The 19,872-nt window shown below is 44.4% G+C and overlaps 1 protein-coding gene across 1 annotated transcript in view; it reads left to right on the top strand.

Moving 5' to 3' along the window:
- tmem182a (transmembrane protein 182a) overlaps window positions 1-19,872 on the top strand; it is a 66,590-nt gene that overhangs the window by 31,924 nt on the left and 14,794 nt on the right. Inside the window, exons 3-4 of the mRNA XM_078545601.1 lie at window positions 10,961-11,059; window positions 15,237-15,374. Of these exons, the coding sequence (XP_078401727.1) occupies window positions 10,961-11,059; window positions 15,237-15,374 (237 nt within the window). The remainder of the gene's footprint in view (window positions 1-10,960; window positions 11,060-15,236; window positions 15,375-19,872) is intronic.

The raw sequence follows: 19,872 nt of genomic DNA, 5'->3' as shown, positions 1-19,872 counted from the left end.
ATCTGTTCGAAATCTATCCCATTTAGCATGGTGGTAGTGCTGCACAACACGATGGAGGGTATCCTCAATGTGAAGGCAGGACTTCATCTCCACAAGGACTGTGTGGTGGTCACTCCTACTGATACTGCCATGGACAGATGCATCTGTGGTAGTCAGGTTGGTGAGTGAAGAGGAGATATTACACTCTCCGATCCCACAACGACCGCATGAGACTCAGGCTTCCTTTTAACCGGTTTTATTCAGGCATATGCAAGGGAGCCGCAATCATTCCTAAGAATGAAGACCCAGTTCCCTGATTAATTACATTTCATTACTTTTGTACCTTTTCTTATCACAACACATTTGAGTACATTTGAATACATCCAATTGGTAACCGACACACCGGCTCCATACTATCTCTATCCTATTGAGTACATAAACATGTGATTTTGCTAACCATTTATTCTAAAGGGTGTATACATAATTATATTATCCAATCAAAGTTAAAACACGTACACAAGGACCTTGGTTCTTACAACTCAAGACTATTTGTGTTTCATCAAAGCCCCCTCTTTTTCCATTGCTCATCTTCCCATATCTAAGCTAAAACCATTTTATCTCTTCCCCTGCCTGAGAGAGGAGCACATTTAATCTAATTTATGTCATACTTTATCGCCAGCCTGGCTCTCAAGGCTATGCAATGTCCATCTGGTTTCCCTTAATTGTTAATAAGTTTAGCATCAATGGCTGCCTGGAGATTTAAGTGTGATCAGCAAATTCTTACTGTGTTTTCTTTTAATATATTTAATTTCCCCCTAACAGTGAGGATGAGGTCAAGTACGTTTTTCCTTCTTGCTGGTTCCCTTATCACCAGCCACAGACCCAGTCTAACAGCTATGTCATTTGGGACTCAGCTAGCTCAGTCAGTAGTGGTGCTACCGAGCCACTCATGGTAATGGACATTGAAGTCCCCCACCCAGAGTACATTCTGCATCCTTGCCACCCTCAGTGCTTCCTCCAAGTGGTGTTCAATATGGAGGAGCATTGATTCATCAGCCGAGGGAGGGTGGTACATGGTAATCAGCAGGAGGTTTCCTTGTCCACGTTTGACCTGATGCCATGAGACTTCATGGGGTCCAGAGTCGATGTTAAGGACTCCCAGGGCAACTCACTCCCGACTGTATACCACCTCTGCTGGGTCTGTCCTGCTGGTGGATCAGGGCATACCCAGGGATGGTGATGGTGGTGTTTGGGACATTATCTGTAAGATATGATTCCATGAGGATGAATATGTCAGGCTGTTGCTTGACTAGCCTGTGAGACAGCTCACCAATTTTGGCGTCAGCCCCCAGATGTTAGTACGAGGACTTTTCAGGGTCGACAGGGCTGAGATTGCCATTGTCACTTGCAATGCCTAGGTCGATGCTGGGTGGTCCGTCCGGTTTCATTCCTTTTTTCTGACTCTGTAGTGGCTTGATACAACTGAGTGAGGGCACATTTCAGAGGACACTTAAGAGTCAACCACTGGAGTCTGGAGTCAAACGTAGGCCAGAACAAGTAAGGACGACAGGTTTCCTTCCCTAAGGGGCATTAGTGAACGAGATGGGTTTTTACAACAATCAACAATGGTTTCATGGTCATCGTTAGATTTTTAATTTCAGATATTTTTATTGAATTCAGATCCCACCATCTGCCGTGGTGGAATTCTAACCCAGGTCCCCAGAGCATTACCCTGTGTCTCTGGATTATTAGTCTGGCGACAATGCCACTATGCCATTGTCATTGTCAGCCTAAATCTGGACGTTGTCCAGGTTCTACTGAAAGTATGTAATGACATGGGTTACCTCATTATCGGAGAAGTTGCGAATGGAATCAAACATTGTAGAATCCTTAGCAAACAGTCCACTCCATACCTTATAATGGAGTGAAAGTCATTGATGAAACAGCTGAAGATGGTTTGGCTGAGAACATTTCTCTAAGGAGTTACTACAGTGTTTTCCTGAGGTTTGTTGAATGGCCTCCAACTACCAGAATCATTTTCCTTTACAGTCACTAGGGAGTTTTCCCTTTGATGCCCTTTGACTTTAGTTTTGTTTGGATTCATTGGTTTCATACCTGGTTGAATGCTGCCTTGATGTCAAGAGCAGCAACTTTCACCTTTCCTCGTGTCTTCAGCTTGTGTCTTTGTCTGGATAAAAGCATAGGTGTTCTGATTGGCATAGCTGAAGAACTGAAATTGTGTTTGTATGTTGATTCTTGAGTGTACTTGGAAATCCAGGGGAACGTAATCTTGGAAGGTGAGATTGAAACCCTGTGAGGTGGGCCATCGTTGAAGCTGTCCAAGTTGGAGTGACTTTTGGAGAGAATTTCAAGATGAGATCTTCAAAGATGAAGATTGGAAAACCTCATGAGAGAGACGGAGTTTCAGTGAGATTGGTTGACTCACAGTGTGACTAACATCTCATTAGGTTGTTGAGAAATCCATGTAATCTGTTTTGATTGCATCTGGCATTTATTGCGTAGTGTGGTATGTTCAACCTCAGTGGGCTTGTTAATTCACATGTACCTCATACTTACCCTGAATATTTTAGGTTAAGATAGATATTGTGAATTGTTTTATCTTCCTGAACCCGTAAAATTTATTTTTGTTTGTTCAAAGCCTGTGGAAACGTGTGACTTTCTTCACTTAGTAAGTTTCTTGGATATCAAACTTTGTCTAGCTTAAACGAAACGTTATTGATCTCTACTCGGATCTTGCCAACAACTTGGGGTCTGGCCAATGATTGTAACATTATAGTGAATAGATGTATCAAGCTGGTATCTGACTAATTGTTTTCTAAAGTTAGGAAGATTACTTTTACCATGGGCAACACCAGCAACAGCATGAAAAGGCACAAATTATGATATTTTACAAGATGCAACTACAGGCTTCATCATAAAACACACTATGGGCTGAATTTTGAGGTCATCGGCTGGGCACGGTGGGCAGGCCCAGGAGCAGCCGAGAAAAGATCTGCCATCTGTGATCAGCCCCCGACCGCTGGCTGGCCAATTAACGGCCAGCCAGCGTGAAAGACGTACTGAAATGCTCAGCACTGCTAGGGTCAGGGTGGGATGAGGGCGAGCGCGGTAGTTTGCGCATGTGCATGGGAGCATGCGCTGACAGCTCCCTGAGGGCACAGAGCTGTGTCAGGGAGCTGAAGAATTGGAGAAACAAAAATACAGATTCAAAAGATGATATAAACAAGTGGCAAGTAACTTTAGTGCTACATGAGAACTAAGTAAAGACTGTCTCCAAGAGAGAGTCTAACCACCTCCGTTTGATATTCAACAACATTAAATGCCCCACCATCAACATCTTGAAGGTTACCTTTGACCAGAAGCTTAACTAGATCAGCCACATAAATACTATGGGGGCAATTTTCCGGCCCCACCACTAGCTGTGTCTGTAACATGCTGCTTCTGCTGTTTAGCATGCCTGTAGTCCTGTGTTGCAGCTTCACTAGGTTGGCACCTCATTATTAGATACACCAGGTGCTGTTCCTATCATGCTCTCCTACACTCCTTTTTGAATGAAGGTTGATCCCCTGACTTGTTGGGAATGATAGGGTGTGGCGTATGCTGGAATATGAGGTTGCAGATTGTGCTGGAATACAATTCTGCTGCTAATGATGACTCATAGTGCCTCATGGATGCCCAATTTTGAGACGGTAGATCTGTTATAGAACTACCAAATTTAGCATGGATGTAGTGCTATGCAACACAATGGAGAATGTCCTCTGTGAAGATGAGACTGTGTCTCCACAAGATCTGTGCAGTGGTCACTCCTTCCAATACTGTCATGGACAGATGCACCTGTGACAAATTGGTGAGAAAGAGGTCAAGAAGATTTCTCCTTCCTGTTGGTTCTCACACCATCTGCTGCAAAACTCACTCTGCAGCAATGTCCTTCAGGACTTAGCCAACATTGGTGCTTCTGAGTCAGTCTTGGTGGTGGAAACTGAAGATGCCCATCTGTTCTGTGCCCCTGCTACCCTTAGTGATTCTTCCAAATGTGGAGAAGTAATGATTCCGCTGAGGGAAGGCAGCAGGCTGTAATCAACAGGAGGTTTTCTCGCCAGTGTTTGAGCTGATACCATAAGACTTCATATGGTCTGGCTCCAATGTTGAGAACTCCCAGGGTCACTTCCTCCCAGCTCTACACAACTGTGTCACCACCTCTGGTAGGTCTGTCCTATAGGTGGGACAGGACATACCCAGGGAAGGCAATGGAGCAGCCTGGGATATTGGCTAAAAGTTATCATTTTGTGAGTATGACTAGGTCAGTCTATTGCTGGACTAGTTCGTGGGGAAGTTCTCCCAGTTTTGGCACAAGTCCTCAGATTTTAGCGAATAAGATTTTGCGGGATTTTTTGAGCAAGGTGTTTCCTTTGTCATTTTGTTTTATTCATTCACGGGATGTGAACTTCGCTGGCTGGGCCAGCATTTATTGCCCATCCCTAGTTGCCCTTGAGAAGGTGGTGGTGAGCTGCCTTCCTGAACCGCTGCAGTCCATGTGGTGTAGGTACACCCACAGTGCTGTTAGGAAGGGAGTTCCAGAATTTTGACCCAGCGACAGTGAAGGAACGACGATATATTTCCAAGTCAGGATGGTGAGTGACTTGGAGGGGAACTTCCAGGTGGTGGTGTTCCCATCGATCTATTGCCCTTGTCATGTCTGAATCCAGTGCCTAAATTGGAGCCATATGGTCTATCTGCTTTTATTCTTATTGTACATTGTGGTAGCTGTTTGGTACAACTGAGTGGCTTGCTAGGCCTTTTCAAGGGACAGTTAAAGGCCACCCAAATTGTTCTGGGTCAAGCATTACTGGTAAGCCACACTGGATACGGTTATGAATTTCTGTCCTAAAAGAACCTCAGTGAACCAGATTTTGTGACCAGATTCTCCAGCTGTTGTGGTGGAATTTGCACTTGGGTATCTGGATTATTGGTACAGGCCTCTGGTACTCATTGGTACAGGTACTAATCCAGTAACATTACCGCTAAACTACTTTAGGTCTTTTGAGATCCAAATCTATCGTCTCATCAGCCAGGAAAGGATATGAACTGGCTTTCTGGATAGCAGGTTCCTGTTACCATTTGTTACCATCCCTTTTGTTGTTCATTCATGCTCTGTGTATCAACTAGAACACCTTCCTCTATCTAAGTACTGAAACCTCATTGAATAGAGGTACCTAGATTCATATAGTTCATTGACGGACATTACATACTGTGAGGTCCTGCTTTGCTCAGTATCATTAGGTACATATTGTTCTTATTCTGTTACAAGACAAGAGAAAGAGAATCAAAAACAAAAATAGCTGGAAAAACTCAGCAGCCCTGACAGCACCTGCGGAGAGGGATACAGTTAATGTTTCGAGTCCGTATGACTCTTCATCAGAACTAAGGAATATAGAAATGAGGTGAAATATAAGCTGGTTGAGGGGGTTGGGACAGGTAGAGCTGGATAGAGGGCCAGTGATAGGTGGAGGCAAAGAAGAGATTGCCAAAGATGTCATAGACAAAAGGACAAAGGGGTGTTGACGGTGGTGATATTAGCTAAGGAATGTGCTAATGATGACATTAAGGGTAGAAAGCAGGACGAGCAAGTGACAGATAGCCCTAGTGGGGGTGGGGTGGGGGGAAGGGATCAAGATAAGCTAAAAGGTAGAGATAAAACAATGCATGGAATTACATTTAAAAATAATGGTAATAGGTGGGAAAATAAAAATATATTAAAAAAAATAAATAATTATAAATTATTGGAAAAGGGGGGATCGGAAAGGGGGTGGGGATGGAGGAGAGATTTCATGATCTGAAGTTGTTGAACTCAAAGTTAAATCCGGAAGGCTGCAAAGTGCTTAGTCGGAAGATGAGGTGCTGTTCCTCCAGTTTGCGTTGAGCTTCACTGGAACAATGCAGCAGACCAAGGATGGACATGTGGGCATGAGAGCAGGGTGGTGTGTTGAAACGGCAAGCGACAGGGAGGTCTGGGTCATGCTTGTGGACAGACCGAAGGTGTTCCGCAAAGCGGTCACCCAGTCTGCGTTTGGTTTCTCCAATGTAGAGGAGACTGCATTAGGAGCAGCAAATGCAGTAGACGAAATTGAGGGAAGTGCAAATGAAGTGCTGCTTCACTTGAAAGGAGTGTTAGGGCCCTTGGACGGTGAGGAGGGGGGAAGTAAAGGGGCAGGCATTGCACCTTCTGCGGTTGCATGGGAAGGTGCCGTGGGAGGGGGTTGAGGTGTAGGGGGTGAAGGAGGAGTGAACCAGGGTGTCCCGGATGGAATGATCCCTGCAGAATGTCGCCAGGGGGGGTGAAGGGAAGATGTGTTTGGTGGTGACATCATGATGGAGTTGGCAGAAATGGCAGAGGATGATCCTTTGAATGCAGAGGCTGTTGGGGTGATAAGTGAGAACAAGGGGGACCCTATCATGGTTCTGGGAGGGAGAGAAAGATGCGAGGGCAGATGTGCGGGAGATGGGCTGGAAACGGTTGAAGGCCCTGTCAACCACCATGGGTGGAAAACCTCAGTTAATGAAGAAGGAAGACATGTCAGAAGAACTGCTTTGGATAGTGGCATCATCAGAACAGATGCGACGGAGGCGAAGGAACTGAGTGGATGGGATGGAGTCCTTACAGGAAGCGGGGTGTGAGAAGCTGTAGTCGAGGTAGCTGTGTTGGTCGGTAGGCTTGTAATGAATATTGGTGGAGAGTCTATCACCAGAAATTGAGACAGAGAGGTCAAGGAAGGGATGGACCATGTGAAAATGATGGAGGGGTGAAAATTGGAAGCAAAATTAATAAATTTTTCCAGGTCCAGACGAGAGCATGAAGCGGCACTGAAGCAGTCATCGATGTACTGGAGAAAGAGTTGTGGGAGGGGGCCTGAGTAGGACTGGAACAAGGAATGTTCCAAATACCCCATAAAGAGACAGACATAACTGAGGCCCATGCGGGTACCCATGGCCGCATCTTTTATTCGGAGGAAGTGAGACGAGTTTAAGGAGAAATTGTTCAGTGAGAGGACAAGTTCAGCCAGACGGAGGAGAGTAGTGGTGGATGGGGATTGTTTGGGCCTCTGTTCGAGGAAGAAGCGGAGAGCCCTCAGACCATCCCGGTGGGGGATGGAGGTGTAGGGGGATTGGATGTCCATGGTGAAGAGGAGATGGTTGGGGCCAGGGAACTGGAAATTGTTGATATGATGTAGGGCGTCAGAGGAATCGCGGATGTAGGTGGGAAAAGACTGGACAAGGGGAGAGAGAACGGAGTCAAGATAGCAAGAAATGAGTTCCGTGGGGCAGGAACAGGCTGACATGATCGGTCTGCCGGGCCGGTCCTGTTTGTGGATTTTGGGTAGGAGGTAGAAGCGGGCCGTCCGAGGTGGGAGACTATGAGGTTGGAAGCTGTGGAGGGAAGATCTCCAGAGGAGATGAGGTCAGTGACAGTCCTGGAAACAATGGCTTGATGTTCAATGGTGGGGTCATGGTCCAGGGGGAGGTAGGAGGAAGTGTCTGCGAGTTGACGCTCAGCCTCTGCAAGGTAGAGGTCAGTGCGCCAGACAACAACATCACCACCCTTGTCAGCAGGTTTGATGACAAAGTCAGGGTTGGACCTGAGAGAAAGGAGTGTGGCAAGTTCAGAAAGAGACAGTTAGAGTGGGTGAGAGGAGCAGAGAAATTGAGACGACTGATGTCACGCCGACAGTTCTCAATGAAAAGATCAAGAGCAGGTAAGAATCCAGAGGGAGGAGTCCAGGTGGAGGGAGAATATTGGAGGCGGGTAAAGGGATCCGTTGAACAGGGAGAGGACTCCTGCCCAAAGAAGTGAGCACGGAGACGAAGGCGGTGGAAGAAGAGTTCAGCATCATGCCGAGTCCGAAATTCATTGAGATGAGGGCGTAAGGGTGTGAAACTGAATCCTTTGCTGAGCACTGAACATTCAGCATCAGAGAGGGGAAGGTCAGGGGGTATGGTGAATACATGGCTGGGGCTGGGATTGGAAGTTGGGATGGGGTCAGAGGGACGGGCAGGGGTGGAGGGTCCTGGATGGGCTTTGGTGTTGATGAGTTGTTGAAGCTTGCGTTCCTTTGCACCTGAAAGAAAGAGATAAAGTTTCTTGTTGAGGCGTCGGATGAGACGAAGAATAAAATGAAACCGGGGGCAAGGACAGCTTAGAGATAGGGTGAGTCGGTGCTGCTGGAGGGAGAGGTTGAGTGTGTTCATATGGCGGCGCATGGTACTGAGTGTGGATCTCAGGATGCGACGAGAACAGCAGTCCGAGGAGCGTTGTATGTCCCGGGGATACCTGTAATCCTGGGTAGGTTCGAAACATGAGGGGTGGAACTTCAGTTGGAATCCACGTGGGGTAAGTCAGAGAGGGAGACAGTCACTGAGGAATGAAATATGGCTGTGAGAGCGAATTTTAGTAAACACCTTGTCAAACACCAGGAGAGAAATGGAAAGCAATGAAGGTGAACAGGGCAAAAGAGACAAGCGGAAATCCTGTCGGAGAGAAGAGCAGTACTTCTTCAAGGTAGGCATTCCTGGAAGAGAGGTGGCAGTCAATTAAACACTAAGGTAAAAGCAAAATACTGCGGATGTTGAAAATCTGAAACAAAAACAAAAATAGCTGGAAAAAGTCAGCAGGTCTGACAGCATCTGCAGAGAGGGATACAGTTAACGTTTCGAGTCTGTATGACTCTTCATCAGAACTAAGGAATATAGAAATGAGGTGAAATATAAGCTGGTTGAGGGGGTTAGGACAGGTAGAGCTGAATAGAGGGCCAGTGATGGGCGGAGGCAAAGAAGAGATTGCCAAAGATGTCATAGACAAAAGGACAAAGGGGTGTTGACAGTGGTGATATTAGCTAAGGAATGTGCGTATGATGACATTAAGGGTAGAAAGCAGGACGAGCAAGTGACAAGAGAAAGAGAATATTGTCCTTATAACAACCCTTCAGTTTTGGCTTTCAGAAGAATGAGTGACATGTTTTAGGCTTCAGTATCAGTGAGGGTGAATGGGCTTAGAATCAAGGCAGGAGAAGACTAATATAACTGAACTGTGGCCAGTCCTCCTACTTCTTATTTACTGCTTCTTTGTCCAGTATTTACCTAAACTACCTCCTCGAATGGAATAAGAAGAGATACAACGGGACTGCTCTCTGGTGTCATTTCTCTCAGAATTAAGTGCTATCTTCTGCAAGCAGAATAAAATTGCTGAAAGATTTAAAATATCAGTAAGATATATGTGTAACACCATGTAGCCTATACTGGGTGTGATTACACGTACACTGATCACACAGCTACGTTACACAGGAGAGTTTGTATGGGAAAAATGTAGTCGCGGTTATGAATGATAGAACAGTTAATGCAACAATTGCTACAATGAAATGTGCCTTGCTGCATAATTGACTCTCATAATTATCATTTAAAATAATATCAGACTATGGGAGGGGAAGCAATTCTTGATGCCATGCAGCTTAGTGAACAGTATTATTATAAGGTTAGAGTGGGGATCTATTTACTTGGTGGACCTGAGAAGATGTTTTAATTATTTTTGACTCTAGGTACAATGCATTTTGTGTTTTTCCACAATCAAGTGCAATAGCCTCTTAATAAATTAAATGTATGATTAACATAATTAACGTTAGCCCGGATCTTTCGAGCAGTGGCAACAATGATTGGATTGCTGCTGCACTTGTAAGCTCCCCAACTCGATGCTGCTGTGCATTTCTGCTGGGATGTTCTCATCCTGGCTTTTATGAAGTTGTTAGGTAGGTGAGTTGGGTAAGTGGGTAGGGTGAGTGAGATATGTAGGTGGGTAGGCACAGGATGGGGAGGTGGGTAGAGTTAGGTGGGTGAGGTGGGTAGAATGTGTAGGTTAGATGAGGAGGTAGGTGGGTTTGGGTGAGGAGGGTAGTTGGGCTGTGGGATGATCGAATTTGGTCTGGCGGGGTAGTCAGGTTGGGGGGCTGCAGTAAGGTCTAGTTGCGGGAGTAGTCAGGTTGTCAGGAGGGTTAGTTGGGTCGGGTGGTAGTCGGGTTGGGTCAGGGGTGTAATTGTGTGGTGGGACGGTGTGGTTGTGTCGGATTGGGGGTTAGATGGGTGGTCGAGAGGGGTAGTTTGTGGTCTGGGACAGTTGGGTCAAGAGGTGTAGTCAGGTTGGGGGTAGTTGGATGGTTGGGGGGTTACTTGTGTAGTTGGGCATAGTTGGGTCATTTCTGGGGGATTGTTAGGGGAGGTAGTCGGATCAGGTGGAGGGGGATAGTCAGGAGTAGTCGAGTGGTCTGGGGAGTAGTTGGGGTTTCAGGAGGGGGAGGATTGATGGGGGTGTCAGTTGTGTAGTTCCCAATGTGTTAGATTAGGTTTTTATTTGTCTAACACTTCCTGGGTAACTGTACAGATAAGTACTGTGGAACTGTCCAAAATCTTCGACTCTAGCTCAGAATCAGAGACATTCACAGAAGATCTTGGGGAGCAGGAGAATTGCCCATTAAAGGTTGAAACTTCCCGGGCAATTCCTACATATTTCCACATGTCAGGGCTTCCACAGTGTCCTGAGGCGCATCTTTAGCCATAGGTCCAATCTCCGACAATCCAGAGACCGGAAGATTTGGCCCATTATGTTTAATGAATGGAGCCTTTGGATTACCGGCAAGAAGGAACAGGCCTTGAATTATACTGTGGGATATAAATTTACAAGTGTTTCACCTGTTCTTATGAGGCATATATTAAATGGGTTAAAGCCTCTACCGTAATAACACAAGAGAATTTTGATATATGTGTAAAATGTTCATGTGCTAGTATCTTATAGCATAATTCTATGTCCATAAATCATAAACGTGTAGACCTGTTTATCAACAGTAGTTACTGAGTTTTTGTGGGGGAGTTTTATGATTACCAAATGCTGATCACAATATTTACTTTCTTTATTACTCAGCTAATCAACCTCCTTCAAAGTACTGTATGCACACCTACCTCCTCCCTTTCCCTCTGACAACAGAATCATTCAACTCCACTGCTTATGAGACTGCAATCAGTAAGTAAACAATTGTTATTACATAGAATCATATTCCTTCAATAAATGGAGAATATTGGCAACTTGACAGTGATTATAGAGGATTCAGGGGTTGGGCAATTATAAGCCTCAATAGTAATGCAAATTTATAATGGGATTACAACCCTGAGGCCATTCCAGGATATTTTATATTTTCATGGGTTGGCTTTATGACATCGCTTTTATTAGCTGTTATTGTAGACTCAGATCTTTGATGTATTCTGCTTTCCACATTTCAAGTTATTTACAAGTAACCAACAAGTGTACACTAGGAACTAATTTGATCAAAATAACTTTTAAAGTATCATCAGGTAGGACCATAAGTAAACTTTTTAAAACAAACATTTATGTTTTTGGTAAACGTTGCTAATTTTGGCTACTTGTGTTTGTTTACGTAAATTATTGGGAATAAATTGCTGCAGAAACTGCTCATTATGTAATTCTAATGCTAAGAATATGTATTTGAAACTATTTTTACAAAGACTAAAAGATAGAGATGCTGATATTAATATTGGGCTGTAACCTTCGACTCGCGCTGGAAAGTGCTGGCCTGCAGAAATTCGGGGAAATAAATACTTACTTACCTGGTCTTGAAAATTGCGTGGCCACTTCCGTTTGCCAGAGCTGCTTGGGGCCTGCAGTGAAAGACTCCTCACAGGCCCAAGCGAGGTCTAGATCCAGCGAATTCAAGGAGGCCATGTTCCATTTTTTACAGTGCTTGCTGCCATGAAGCAGGTAAATTTAAAGGGCCAGGGAAATTGACAGGGAGAAAGTAAGTGTCTAAGGTAAGTGGGTTGATTTGTGGGTTGGGGGAGTGTACGGGGCTGGTCCAGGGGTTCGAGGGTGGGGGGAGTTTGGAGGGTCTGGAGGTCCGAGGTCGGGGTCGGGTGGGGTTACGAAGTCAGGTGGGGGGGTTTAGGGCGGTCCGAGGGGGTTGTGGTCTGAAGGGAGTGTGGTCCCTGGGGGTTGGAGGTCGAGGGGGAGTCAGAGGTCAGGGGGGCGTCGGAAGTCGGGACAGGGTTGGAGTTTGGGGGGCTGCAGGTTTTGGGGGGGGGGGGTCCGAGGTCGGGGTGTCCGAGGTCAGGGGTTCCAAGGTTGGGTGGGGGGGAGTGGGGTTGGGCGTTCTGAGGTCGGGGGGTCATCCGAAGTCGGGGGCAGGTCTGAGGTTGAGGTCTGGGGGTGGGGTCGGGGCGGTCCGAGGTTGGGAGTTCCGAGTTCGGGGGGGAGGGGTGGTCGGGGGAAGGGGTTCTGAGGTCACGGGTGGGTTCAAGGTCGGGGGGTGTCTGGGTTCGGTGAGGGGGCGCTGGGTGTGTGGGGGAGTCCCGTGAAGTAGGCCTGGACCTTTACAATAGTTATTCAGTAGTTAGAAGTGGTTTTAATTCTTCTAACCTTTTCTGGGTCACTATTGGTATAACCCCAGCAGAACCATCCGAAGTTTGCAATTTAAACTGCATTTTTGGATGGTTCCCAGCGCAATGCAATTATCCAGAGGAAGTTTGCACTTCTGGGCAATTGCCGTGCAAACCCTTACTTGGGAACGTGCCAGAACGTACCCCCCAAATTCGACACTGGGGAGCGCGGAAGCTATTGGCCATTATTTTGCTTAGTTAGATCCTGCAGATCTGTGTTAGAAATGTTTCAAAATATCTTAACCAGCCTCAATGAAAATAGGTTGTTTGAAAGCTCATTGTTGCCACAAGTAATCGTGTGTACTTCAGTCAGACACCACAGCTTCTACTGCTTACATTTTCATCCCTTCAGTTTTAAAAAAAATCTCATCTGACTTATTAAGGTGTAAATTAGTAATATATTCACAACTTATGGAGTCCTTCTATTGTTTAATAGAAGAGCATATTCCTTTTTGGAGTAATATTCTCTTTTGGTGGAAATGCCCACTGTTTGTTTGGCACCTACACATTGGGAATTAAGCACGTGGAAGATTACCAGCATGTATCTATGCATCACATTTTCATGCTGCAGGGTTGCATCATGTTACACCACCTCACAATTCTGTATACTCCTCGATCACTGACACCCTTTTTAAAACCACACTGAATGCTGGACAAATAAGTACCCAGCAATAAGAATAGTTTAAAAAGATATAATAAAAGGTGCTTAAACCAACTACCAGCAAAATAATATATTTTGTCATTTTAACACATTTTTTAAAAAAAAGCTTTTCACCTGTTTGTTTACTACAAAATAGGAAATATTGTTTTCTTAATGTGATCTGTCTCAATTGCAAGACCTTCTTAGGCTGTTTAAGTAACTCTGTCTTTGTGAATTGTTACCTCTTGCTAAATGTTTATGAGCCTATTTCCCTGTATAACATTCATAGTCACATGGATATTTCAGTTATTTTTTTGTCCCTGTGCTTAATGAGACATCACTGATGTTATCTCTGGAAAAAAGTTGTGATTAAATAAAGGGAAAATGCTACCTACACTGCATATTCCCCGCCTTCCTCAGACTAACACTTTGTTCCCTCCAATTTCCTGCTCTCCTCTCGTGAATGCAACTTATGGAGGGATGGTGTCAGCTACCTTTGTACTGGTTACCTGGAGTCATTACAAAACAGAAGGAGGTTATTTTGCCCATTGAGTCAATGCTGGCTTTCTGGAGAGGAATCCAGCCAGTCCCACTCCCCTGTTCTATCTCCTTAACCCAGCAAGTTTAATTCCCTAAAGTACCTATCCAATATCCTTTTGAAATCATTTATTGTCTCTGCTTCCACCACCCTCATAGGCAGTGAGTTCCAGGTCAAGTTCTTCCTCACATTCCTCCTGCATCTCTTCCCCCAAATCTTAAACTTGTGTCCTCCAGTCCTTGTACCATCATCCTTGACCAATAGCCATGAGCCTAGGCTCTTCATCATGGTTATTCAATCATGGAGTGCGGGGGGTGCCACAGATGAGTGTAAACCTGCCTCATCCAATGGACACATGCACTTTACAGAAAGAGTTACTGAATATTGATTACAAATGGCACTCTGGCTGATTTTTCCCCTCCCTAGCTAGGTAAGTTCTCACCAATTATAACATCCCTATCATCAAAATGACAAAGATTAGTTAACCCAGTATAGATCAACAATTAAACCTGGTCTGCATAGATCAATTCCACAGCCAGCTGTGTTATAGCAGGTAACCTTCATGTTACATAATTGCCAGCCAATAATATGTCCAACAAGAGAGTGTCTAACTACCTCCTCCTTATATTCAATGACATTATCATCATTGAATATCCCACCATCAACATACTGGGGGTCACCTCTGGCCAGAAACTTAATTAGATCAGCCACATAAATACAGTGGCTACATGAACAAGTCAGATATTGGGTATTTTGCAGCGAGTGACTGACCTCCTTACTCCCCTAAGCTTTTCCACATCTACAAGGCACAAGCCAGGAGTGTGATAGAATATTCTCCCCTTACCTGGGTGGATGCATCCACAAGAAAACTCAAGAATCTTGACGCCATCCAGGACAAAACAACCCATTTGATTGGCATCTAATCTACCACATTAAACACTCACGCCCTCCACTTTTGGCACAACATGGCTGTACCATTTGTTTCCAGAGGGCTTCTTCAACAGCCCCTCCCAAACGGGGGACCTTTATCACCTCAAAAGACAAGGACAACTAGTGCCTGGGAGCACCACCAACTCTAAGCTCCCTTCCATGTCACACACCATTCTGAATTGGAAATATATTGCTGTTCCTCCGCTGAAGCTGGGTCAGAACCCTGTAACTCCCAATCTATCAGCACTGTGGGAGTTCCTCCGCCACGCAGATTGCAAGAGCTCAAGAAAGCAGCTCACCTCAACCCTCTCAAGGGCAATTCGGGCTGGATAATAAATCCTGACCTACTGTGATCTCTATATCCTGTGAATAAATAATAAAAAAAACAGAAAGGAGAAAATGAAAGTCATTCATGTGTATACTGATGTCTCCCTTGAAAATATTCGTCATATGGGGATTCCAGTGCCATCATTAGGATGTGGTGCCTGTGACTCATTGTTTCCATTAAAGAAATAAATACATAGGATTCTCAGATTGTGACATTTATAACAATATAGACTCACATAATTCCACTTTTTAAACAAACAACATTGGTCTTTACAATCAGATACTGGACTTAACATTTATTATTTCTATTTTCAGTTTACCGTGGTTTCTGGTCTGTATTCATGATGTTAGGTGTTATTGCTGTCATAGTAGGAGGCTTCGTCATCATCTGTGCAGCTCCATTTTCTAATCATAAGCTCTACAAAGCGGGAGGTGGACTATTCCTGACTGCCGGTAAGTGGAATATTCTGACTGTGAATACTTTGCAGCAGCTAACTGCTTCATGTTTGTAGCAGAATGAACTATCCGCTAACGAGGTGGATATTGATTCAGTTGATTGATTCAAAATTAATTGGTTCATTGCCTGGTTTACTAATGAGTTAAGATATGAGTTCTGGCAAAATAATGACTGATGACGAGATCAGGTCCTGGGTGGGATAATGGGCATTATAATTTTTATATTCATATGTTTCTTTTATTGTTTCATGGGATGTGAGCGTCGCTGGATAGGTCAGCATTTATTGCCCACCCGTGATTGTTCTCGAGAAGGTGCTGGCTCACCACCTCCTTGAACCACTGCAGCCCATCTGGTGTACTTGCACCAACAGGGCTGATAGGGAGGAAATTCCAGGATTTTGACCCAGTGACAGTGCAGGAACAACTATGTAGTTTCAAGTCAGGATGGTGTATGGATTGGAGGGGAACTTGCAGCTGATGGTGCTCCCAAGCATCTGCTATCCTTGCCTTTTGAGGTGGTAGGGGTCGCGGGTTTGGAAGATGCTGTCTAAGGAGCCTTGTGAGTTGCTACAGTACATCTTGTAGATGGTACACACTGCTGCCACTGTGCATTGGTGGTGGAGGGAGTGAATGTGGAAGGTGGTGGATGAGGTACCAATCAAGGAGGCTGCTTTGTCCCGAATAGTGTCGGGTTTCTTGAGTATTGTTGGAGCTGCACTCATCCAGGCAAGTGGAGAATATTCTATCACATTCCTGACTTGTGCCTTGTAGATGATGGACAGGCTTTGGGGAGTTAGGAGGTGAGTTACTCACTGCAGAATTCTGAGCCTCTGACCAGCCCTTGTAGCCACAGTATTTATATGGCTAGTCCAGTTCAGTTTCTGGTCAATGGTAACCCCTGGATATGATAGTGGGGGATTCAGCGATGGTAATGCCATTGAATGTCATATCATCTAAATGCACCAATATACCCAGATACCTTTGAATAATAGGTGCTCACATTGCTATCTAGAATGGATAGGAAAACTGAAGAAAAATCCATCTTAATAGTCATCCCTTTTACAATGCAAACCAAAGTGGAGAATACTCAGTGCTCAGGCATAGAGCAGAGGAAAAAGAGATGGAGAGTTGGTGCCCAGAATCATGGGGAAACTGTGCAGAGGAAGCAGCATGCCTTGGTCCTTTCAGGGTTTTCCAGCCTATTTTCCATCAGGTACGTAGGACAGGTGCCCAAGGGTGCTCAAAAGAAACTGTTATAAAACCATTTATATTGAAAATGACTTGATTTACTGAGTGGGCTGGAAACACAGGATAAGTTTAAAAAGACTGAATAACAGCATTTTAAGTGACTTAAACAACAGCTCCTAAGATGGCTGAACATTAACACAGCTGCATCCTGCAAATTACAAAATCATCAGGAAGGAACCAAGCTGTCTAGAAGTAGCTCATCAGAGACAATCAATTTAAATGAGTGCAAATGATCCATCTCCTGAACCATTCAAAGAACACCAGACATAGCCTGTATATTCAGGTGGGCGTGGACCAAGCCATTAGACACAATCACTTTGGACAATGGACCCTGGCTGAGACGGAGGACTCCACCACCATGTAATCGGCTCACTTTAAACAATGAACCTGGCATGAGAATTCCCCTGCGTGCTGAGCCTATACTTGGTAACTAGTGAGGTTGTGAATAGAGGCCATGTGATGAGCAAGCTAACCTTTGTGCTTAAAGAAGCTGCTTTTCCAGAGAGTTAGACCAGAAAGACCATGAGTGGGTAACAGCAAGAAGACAACTTGTGATGCCTTTCTCTCCCTCTCCAGCTATTCTGCAAGCTTGTTCCCTGCCTGTGTTCTGACCAGTCAAACCCTGCAGGCAGCATTTTCAACATAAGCTAAGCAACTGCTGACTCGAGAAGAAAATGACAGGGACCATCCATCAACGTTTTAAATCGTCTCAATGTAGAATCCAGCGAGATCAACAAACCCTGCCTGAAATTGTCGAAGTCATCAATCTACAGGATCTGTATATCATTGACTTTATTTTGGGACTCCTAAACCATTTAACATATCCTCCCTCTTTGTAACTTACTTCAGTATGTGTGTGTTGTGTGAATTCTTGAATGCATGTGTGAGAGATGGAGAATTTTTGTTATTTGTATTAGATTGAGTGTTATGTACAATAAATACTACTTCCTTTTCTTTTAAAATGTATAAGAAAAGCTGTCTGTGTGTGTCTTTTACAGTCACAGCACTTAAACAGTTAAACAATTTCTGAAATGGTAAGCAAATTCCTTTAAAAACACCTTTTGTGGTCAACCTAGAGGTGGAAAGAGACATTCTACCACTCCTTACCTGGCTATAACAGTTCCTTGCAGTTGGCCTAGGTCTTGTCTCATCAGTTTATGTACGCATTTTGTATCATACTTCACAATCACACGTGCATATAAACATTTCTTGCAACTAACTGGGTCAAGTTTTGTTTACGCGCACACACACACAATTTCCCCTTCAGTGGGAGTCTGGTGCCAAGTCAAGGAGATGTCCAGGCTTCCAGCAACAGAGCATGTCATCAAGCAGGGTGAGCAGCCAATCACAATGAAGTTTTCTCACAGACAGCAAACATGGAAGTAAGATGTGCTGCATTTTTCATTTTTAATTATAATTTTAGAGAGCATGAAGTAAGTAATTGGAACATACACATGGGATACACGAACTGAAATATAATAAACATTCCTTCTAAAAGTTATTTTAAAAATGTCATTTTTTTATTACGTTGCAGAAATTTGGCATTCCACAAACATAAAATGAGTTTTTCAGGGACAGCGTGACTGCTTAGCATTGGTTATGAACTTATTACACTATTAAAATTATTTACACCTCATTCAACAAGGTATAACCTTTTCAAGGATTTATAGAGTGAAATTAATAACGTAAAAGGCAAGTTTCTAACAGTTCAGTAATTTCTAATTGAATGCAGTCTGATTATTTGCTCAAAATAACTTAAATATCCAGGTTTGCAACTTTTCCCTCTTATATGAGCCAGATCAGAGATTTCCATCAGCACTTCACCCTTTCGCACAGCATCAGCATCTCTTCTCTTCATTTCCACTCTCCGCCTCCACCTCGCATTCCATTTACTGTTGGCAAAACCAAAACAACCCCTCTTGGGATGCTTTGTGCTTCACCCTGGGAATTGGAATGCCATTCACTTGCTGGCTGTTAAGCGCTGCACTGGGATGCACCCACATGCGGAGGAAACCTTCTCACTAGCATCCAGAGGCAGGAGTGAACGTTTTTTCCCCAAAATGATCCTCAATGGGACAGCTCTAATTGTGAAACTTTTGTGTTCTTTTGTCTGTTTTCTGGCACTATCTTCAGCTGCATTAACTTTATTTACACCCCGCCTCGTATGTCTTCACCCACACAAGAATAATTTCTCAAGCTGCTTTTTCTCGCTGACAAACACTGCGCCCAACAACCATCATCCAACCCACAAAGTGAATACCTGGTTCTGATTGGTTAGTCAGAATCTGCGGACATGTTCTGTGTAGCCCTATGACCTGTCAATCACTCGCTGGGAGTAATGATCACGGTTGAACCTGTTAATCAAAGCAGGTCCAGTTTGGTCTCCGAGAATTCAAGTTCTTCTAGCACTTCCATTGTCATCCAATTTAATAGGCAGTGTTGATAGATCTGGCTTGTTCTTAAGATAAACACCCTTTTCAGTGCTTTAATTATTCAAGGCTGTGTTGTCTTTCTGAGGAAACAGGTGGATGTAAGGGTGATTGACAGTGGTAAGGGCCAATCACAAAGGCCCAAGTGGAACACAGTACCATGACAGACAGCTCGGCAACTTATGAGATCCAAGAATCAAGGGGCACATTCAAGCAATGTCTTAATAGGGTTCCCAACTTTGGCTGGACATATTCCAGGAGTTGCCATCACATGACCTACTACCTTCAACTGCCCCTCACCCCACCTCCTGCCATTTGTTGTCCAACATGTTCATCATCATGGAGCCCTGTCTTCTCAAGGTTTTTCAATGCGTCCCAGCTTTGACTTTTGAAAATCTGGCCACCCTAAGTCTGGGGAGACTTCAGCAGCGGACCCTATAGAGCATTGTATGTTCACTGATAGAAACTTCTGGATTTCTGCATTTAACTACGCATCTGTCTGTTACTGTGGGTTTTGTCTTGGGATTCCTTGGTTTCTTAATCTAGAAGAGATCTTGCTGGAGGCAATGGTCTTTTGTTCAAAATACATTTATTTATATCGTTATTTACAAGGTTACAGGAGATAAGGACATAGCTACAGCTCCTCTCTTAGGTGCTTCTCACTCATCATCCCTCAGTAAATGACATCACTATGATACAGCTCCTTATGCACATGCTCAGTAGCTATTATTAGAATTAACCCTTTACTCCACAATACGCTGGCTGCGTAAGTTGCTGTCATTTTCAGAGGAGAAGTGACAACAATGTTGACAGTTTTG

Source organism: Cetorhinus maximus, chromosome 7 (assembly GCF_964194155.1).
Source record: "Cetorhinus maximus chromosome 7, sCetMax3.hap1.1, whole genome shotgun sequence".
Taxonomy (NCBI): Eukaryota; Metazoa; Chordata; class Chondrichthyes; order Lamniformes; family Cetorhinidae; genus Cetorhinus; species Cetorhinus maximus.
This window is presented reverse-complemented; position numbering and strand designations above follow the sequence as displayed.